Raw genomic sequence first — 7,232 nt, 5'->3', positions numbered from 1 at the left:
AGTTGAATAGAGTTGAGTTTTAACTCAACTCTAAAACCAAACAAGCCTGCAAGGGCGTTGTTTTGGCTTTATCCTTGTTACTGTCAATTCAAATCTGAATGAGATTGCTACCTCTATGCGAAATACATGATTGGAAAGCACAGGCTAGTGGTTAACCCTGCGAAGTTTAGTAGACCTGAAGCTGGGTAGTCCCAGATTATGATCAAACAGAAAGAGCATAGCTGGAGACCGAACTCTCGGTCTCAACCACATATCAAGTCCTTTGCAGAAGCTCTTAAGAATCGCAAATCGCCTATAGCCTGTCCTGCTCAACCAACAGCCAACATTTGCTATAATACCGGAAATTAAGATAAGAGATTGGCTTCAAAGAAGTGCCGTGGCTTATGCCCATATCCCGGGAAGCATTTCCAGTATTAAAGATGGGTTTCTTATGTGAAGGAGTGCTCTCCATTGATGTCGAACCGCTTGGAGGTGATGCCGTTCTACTTACATTTGACTCTCGAGAACTCTTAGATACAATGTTAAATGATCCAGATTGGCTTAGCCAATGGTTCTATCTCGTGAAACAATGGGAGCCGAGTCTTGGTCCAACTAAGAGATTGCTTGGCTCAGAATCGAGGGCGTCCGACCTCAGGCATGATCTCCAGATTTCTTCTCGATTCTGTGCAATTTACAGGGCAGATACTTATCTCTTGATCACCCAACTCTGATGAGGGAACAACTTGATTTGGGCAGAGCTTAGATCATCACCACTCACAGGGAATTCATTATGAAGAGTGTCAAGGCGGGGATTGATAATGTAATATACGACATCAGAATTATAGAGGAACCATCCTATGTGTTCTCTCTCTCAAATTCAGAGCATATTCGTCGTAAGGAAAGCGCCCTTCTGACAAGGTCTCTAGAAAGCTCTCTGTCAAGTTCTTCTCCGACCTCCAACGAGGACGCTGATGTCGATGCATGCCTGCCTCCCTTGGTTCCTTCACCAGCCGCAAATTCTCTGTCATCTCCCCTTCCCCGAAGATCTACTATCTCCTGCGATTACTTCTCCAGCACATAGAGCAGTTCCCGAGACAATTCATAACTGCAATGAAGCTTCATCTGATCATGCGTTACTCAGGATATGGCTTTGGTCTTAAAGTCAAATTCCGCTCATCTCTCTCCCTCTCTGAACTGCTCCCCCGGGCCCACTACTCCCTGTAGAAATTTGGTGGCCCAACCAAATAAATCCTCTGCAGGTCTATCCCCTTTCTCCAATTCGGTGGACAGTCTCAATATCCGTAAAACACAGACTAAGAAACTCAAAGCTCTCAAAGCTAAGTCCCGTCTTCAACGAAAGTTCGTGAAGAAGAAGATGAAGAAGAACAGAGGGAAGAGAGCAACGAAGGATTGCGTCCCTAGCTCTCCGCAGCAAGTTCCTCCTTCGTTTCGGGAAGATTCGATCTTTGATTATTGTATCTTGAACAGAAAGAGACTCATTTGCTCCCAAGTTCCAGCTTTGCTTGATGCAGCCGATGTCCCCAATAAAATTGATGGAAATCTCTTGGGTGCAACTAACACCTCTGAAGCTGAGAAGACATGGCAGCTACGGAAAAGCCTCGGGTTAAAGGCAACCGGAGATGAATTGGCGGCGGTAAGGAAGTTTGAAGAGCTGATTGCCCGGGAGGAGGCTAAATGGTAGCAGCTCAATTTAGTATCTTAAGCTACCAGATTTTGGGGTTCTATCTCTTTGCTCAATGGTTGGATTACTTTCTTGGAATTATCTGGGTCTAGGAACTTCTGCTAAGAGAAGGGCTGCCCATATATTGGTGAAGAAACACAGGATTGATGTATTATGTCTTCTCGAGACAAAAGTTACTACTGTGGACGAATCAATAATTAATGCGGTATGGGGGCGATATAACAGAAGTTTGGAGTTTATTACTGCTGAGGGTCTCCTCGGGGGAATTATTGTAGTATGGCGTACTGATTCTTTTTGCGCGAACTTCTTCATTCGATCTTGCGATGGAGTTTTAAGCATGAAAGGCAATATCTGTGAAGGGAAAAAAGACTGCTTGGTTCCTGCAGTTTATGCTTATACTAATCCTGCTCCTCGGAATAATTTATGGCACCAGATCGAAATCGACCTTGGTTCCTCCACTCTACCTTGGTGTCTTATCGGTGATTTCAATGAAGTCTTGGTCCCTGAGGAACGTATTAATGCAGGTCGCTCCCTTTCTACCAGCTCAACCGGAATGCGGGCTCTCTCTCGATTCGTAGAAACTTGCAATCTTATTGAATTCCCTCTTCATGGTCAGAAGTTCATTTGGTCCAACTCCACATGTATGAGCAGGATCGATAGAGCTTTCGCAAATCCTCATTGGTTCTCAATCTTCCCAAGTATAAATCTTAGCGGGTTTTGTCATGGGCTGTCTGATCATTGCCCTATTTTGTTATCTTGTGCTGAAACTAATTGGGGTCCTAGGCCATTCAGGGTTCTTGATTGCTGGTGGTATTCTCCTAATTTCTTCAAGTTGGTTACTGATTTTTGGCAGGCATCTTCTTTGCGATCTCCCGCCATTACTTCTGCCTTGAAAGACTTGAAGAACAAATTGCGTCATTGGAATTCTACATCTTTTGGGAATGTGGAGGAGAAAGTTTTGGAGATTGAAAGTCAGATTGACAAGCTCGAATCTCTTAAAGAAGCTCGCTTGTTGGCTGATCCTGAAGTGTCACAAGCCAAGTCATTTTGTGAGCAGTTAGTAAAGTTCCATCGTATGCAAGAGTGCTTATGGCAGAAAAAATCCCGGGTCCAGTGGTGCAATCTAGGTGATAAAAACACGAAATTCTTCTACCTTTCTACTGTTGTTAGGGGTTCCAGGAACCCCCTGTCTTCCTTGCTTCTTGAGGATAGAGTTGTTTCTCAACCGGATGACATTAAGAAAGAAGTGAAAGCCTATTTCAAGTCCCTGTAGTCTCGACATTCTAGTGATTTGCTTTCCTGTCAAGACTTGCATTTCAAGACTAACCCTCATTCTGTTGCAGCGATTCTTGAAGCTCCTTTTGAGATTGATGAGATCACTTCGGCTGTCTGGGCTTGCAAAGGGTCCAAATCTTCAGGGCCTGATGGTATGAATTTTAATTTCATTAAGAAAGTTTGGAGGATTATGAGTTCCATGTTGCCCAAGGGAATTAACTCCTCATTTGTATCTCTCATTCCAAAAGTTGATGGTGCCTCGTCTCTTAAATACTTTCGGCCAATTAGTTTGGTGAGCTGCCTTTCTAAAATCACTGTGAAGATTATTTCATGTTGATTACGAAATGTTTTGCCCGATCTTATCAGCGAGTCCCATAATGCTTTGATGAAAGGGCCCCAATCACTTGATAGAGTTCTGATTGCTTCCGAATTGATTGAATACTTGAAGAAGACCAAGCAAGAGAGGTTTCTCTTCAAGATTGATTTTCAGAAGGCTTTTGACTGTGTTTCGTGGCAATTCCTTGATCAAGTTATGCACTCCATGGGTTTCGGGACTCGTTGGAGAGGCTGGATGATGCACTGCCTCACGACTGCAAGGGTGTCAGTCCTTGTTAATGGCTCTCTGACTGAGGAATTTTCATTGGAAAGAGGATTGAGATAGGGTGATCCTCTCTCGCCATTTCTTTTCAATATTGCAGTCGAGGGATTCTGTCAATTGATGAAGAAAGCCGAGGCACTGCATTTCATTAGAGGTATTACCTTGCCAAACTCTGATGTTTGTATTTCCTTGCTCCAATTTGTGGATACTTTGATTTTTTGCCCTAATGATGCCTTGGTGTTGTGCAATATCAAGAGGATTTTAAGACTCTTTGAGCTGATCTCTGGTCTTAAAGTGAACTTCTTCAAGAGCTCTTTACTCGGCGTTGGTGTCCACCAGGATCTTGTACTCAGCCTTGCCAAAGACTTGCTTTGCAGGCCTGATTATTTACCCATATCTTACCTTGGTTTGCCTTTGGGTGTCTCTGCTCGGAAACTTGCCATATGGAAACCTGTCTTCGACAAAATCAAGTGTAAGCTCTCTTCTTGGAGAGGTAAATTCCTTTCTTTTGGCGGTCGCCTGACTCTCTTGAAATCTGTATTGCACAGCTTGCCTGTTTATTTTCTCTCCATCTTTCCGGCCCTCAAAACAGTCATGAAAAGACTGGAGAAGATTTTCTGGCATTTTTTGTAGGGATGATGTGCTGAAGAAAGAAAGATGAGCTTGATTAAATGGAGCAACATTCAACTTCCAAAGGCATCAAGTGGAGCGGGGCTAGGATCTATTGACAATAAAAACAAAGCTTTGCTTTCTAAATGAGTTTGGAGATTTGGTTCAAAGAGCAACTCTCTATGGAAGCGAGTCATTTGTGCTATTCATAATCTCTCACCATCGGATTGGATTCCCAACAAGTCCCTAAATTGGTCTGGCAGTACTTGGTACTCTATTTTCAAGTCTTGTTTTTCATGATGATCTGCTTAGAGACATTTTGTTCTCTAATTTGTTCATATCTGTTGGTGATGGATCTAGAACAAATTTTTGGCGAGATAGCTGGATCGGTGATGCCCCATTATATGTCAGTTTCCCTCGATTGTTTTCCGTGGCTACAAGTAAAGATGCTCTGGCGTCTGAAATGGGATTTTAGGACAATGATAAATGGTGTTGGTGCTTCCATTGGAGAAGATCTCTTTTAGCTGGGAGGAGGATCTTCTAAACAATCTCCTTGACCTGTTTTCTTGTTGGAAATTTAATAGGGGTTCTCTTGATAAGATCATATGGAAGCCTACCACAGATGGTTCCTTCTTGGTGAAATCTCTTCGCAATACTCTGTGCTCAGCTCCTGCGCCCTCCTCAAATATCTCTTTCTCAATCACATGGCAAGGATTAGCTCCACAAAAAGTAGAGTTCTTCACTTGGCCGGCCATTCAAGGGAAAATTAATGCCAAGTTGAATTCGCTCAACATAGGTATTCTCTTCTTTGATCAGTCTTCTTGTATCTTCGGTAAGCAAGCTCCTGAGGATGTCAATCACCTATTCATATTCTGTAACTTCTCCTGAAGCATCTGGAATTTTCTCTTGTCTTGGTGGGGTCTCTATTGGCGTATGCCTTCCTGTATTAATGATCTCCTTCAGCAATGGACAAGCTTTGTTTCTGGTAAATTGCAAAGAAAGTGCTAAAATTTACTATTCTATGCGACGGTTTGGTCTATTTGGCTTGCAAGAAATAAAGCTGTCTTTGAAAACCAATTCTCTACTGTTGAGTATCTCATCGAAGTTATCTTTCGTCGCCTTTCCATTTGGTTGAAAGCTACCATTGAAGATTTCCCAGTCTCAGCATCTGAGATCCTGCGATCCTCAGAGGTTGTTCGCAGATGGTCCAACTCAAGACCCTCAAGACCTCATGTATACTGGATAGCTCCTCCAGTGGGATGACTCAAATGGAATACCGATGGCTGATCCATTGGAAAACCGGCCCCCTCAGGAATTGGCGGAGTCTTACACAACTCACATGGTTCCTTTATTTGCCTTTTTGCTGCCTCGGCTGGAATCATAGATTCTAATCTCGCCGAACTACTTGCCATAAAGCGAGCTCTTCATCTTTCAAGCTCTCATTCGGCGATATCTGGTTCCTCTCTTATTTATCGAATTGGACTCTTCAACTGTGGTTGGTTGGATGCAAAAAGGGATTTGGTGGTCTATGAAAATACCGTCAGATCTTCATTGACATTCATCTCCCCTCTGTTCACTTCAACCGCATTAAGTTTTAGCACACTCTTAGGGAAGGAAATGTTGTAGCCAATTGCTTGGCTAAATCTGGTGTTGATAGAAATCGAGATTTTGTTGATTGGCTTTAAGTTCTTTGTTGTTGGCTTTACTTTTCCTATTGTCGCTCCTCTTCATGGTTTCTTCCCTTTTGCTGATTCTTTGTTGTATTGACTCTATATGGCTTTTGTAGCCATCTCTTACTAATGATAAGCTGTGATTTATCGGAAAAAAAAAATCACGTTCCCTGGTCAGTGTCGATGGATCATGTACCGATCGATTACATTGATGATTTTTAAACAATAATATATGAAAAAACATCCAAAAATGCAAATCAGGAGCCATAAACATGATTTTTAGATGTATAAGTTACTCAAAATTAATTAATGTATATGATAATAAATAATCCAAAACCACAACAATGTAACAATCTATGAAATACTATTATAATTTGTAATTTTTTTTCCTAAATAAGGTCGAACTCACTACAAGAATTCACTCCTATAAAGACGACAATTAGACGAAAAACTTCGTCTCTACATTATAAAGAGACGTCCTAGAGGGTTCGTCCGAAAAAGCCTCGTTGCAAAATGATGGGACAAAAATTTCCATCACATCCTCGACTGAGACAGAAATTTGATATGAACTTTTATGTCTCAACCTGATAGACAAAATATATTATCTCAATTTTTGTCTCACGATTAAGACAGAAAGAGAGACGAAGCTCGTATCTCTCCATTATAGAGGAAAAATTTCGTCTTTCTCTCAGACTCACCGAAGTCCGCTCAGCGAAGCCTGGAGGGAGCACGGGCTCCTGTGCGCCCACCACCTACACAAGGGGTGCAATGCACAGTGTCTCACTAATTATGATTGGCTTTGCACTCGCGGAAATTTCAACCAATGTCTTCACCCTGGCGTGCATGCGTGTTACTACCTAGACTACTCTCATTCATTGAGACATTTTAACATTTTATTTATTTGTTATACAACTACAAATTTTCATTTTAAAACTAATATTTAAATTTCTATTGCTTATTTGTTAAATATCTCCGACTAATTTTACACTTTCACTTATTGTAATATGTACATTTTTCCTAATACTATTTATCTCTTGTCTGTAATTTATTTATTATTTTATGTACAACACTTTTAATGTACAATCAATATATGAATTTTATTTTAATAATTTTTGAAATTTTTATATCAACTTTTCTCATAATTTATATTCGTACACCTAGTTATTTGTGATCTCATTTACACTCAATATCAAAACTAATATGAGCAATTCATAACTTATTTGACGCATTTAAGATGCGAGTCATCAAATATTTTTAATTTTTTTATGTGTGAAACCCTAGAAAACTTTTAAATTTTATGGAAGGAGATGAAGAAGATTTGGGATGAAAAATTGAAAAACAAGGATAAATAAATATTTGAACTTAGAAGTAATATTTGGATTCATAGAGACGGAAATTT

General features: G+C 40.8%; 1 protein-coding gene across 10 annotated transcripts; it reads left to right on the top strand.

Moving 5' to 3' along the window:
• The first annotated feature begins 844 nt into the window (after window positions 1–844).
• On the top strand, window positions 845–6,010 carry LOC116209923. 10 transcript variants are annotated; one of them, XR_004157365.1, is made up of 4 exons: window positions 845–2,808; window positions 3,025–4,959; window positions 5,054–5,148; window positions 5,302–6,010. XR_004157365.1 is itself a non-coding variant. In XM_031543681.1 (3 exons), the coding sequence occupies exons 1-3, from the start codon at window positions 1,737–1,739 to the stop codon at window positions 3,340–3,342; spliced, it is 1,176 nt and encodes a 391-aa protein (XP_031399541.1). In that variant the 5' UTR covers window positions 845–1,736; the 3' UTR covers window positions 3,343–6,010. The 10 variants fall into 10 exon arrangements, 2 of the variants coding, with proteins under 2 accessions (XP_031399541.1, XP_031399540.1); XR_004157359.1 differs by having other exon boundaries at window positions 3,025–3,708; window positions 3,810–6,010; XR_004157361.1 differs by having other exon boundaries at window positions 3,025–4,026; window positions 4,103–6,010.
• Window positions 6,011–7,232: the final 1,222 nt, after the last annotated feature.

This window comes from Punica granatum, chromosome 6, assembly GCF_007655135.1.
Source record: "Punica granatum isolate Tunisia-2019 chromosome 6, ASM765513v2, whole genome shotgun sequence".
NCBI classification, from domain to species: Eukaryota; Viridiplantae; Streptophyta; class Magnoliopsida; order Myrtales; family Lythraceae; genus Punica; species Punica granatum.
The sequence above is the reverse complement of the archived record's forward strand: the minus strand, read 5'-3'. Positions and strand labels throughout refer to the sequence as shown.

Coding starts and splice junctions, on each gene's coding strand:
- LOC116209923 (XM_031543680.1), top strand. CDS start 1,737: ATGGTTGGATTACTTTCTTGGAATTATCTGGGTCTAGGAACTTCTGCT. Junction 2,809..3,024: donor GGTCCAGTGGTGCAATCTAG/GTGATAAAAACA, acceptor ATTCTGTTGCAG/CGATTCTTGAAGCTCCTTTT.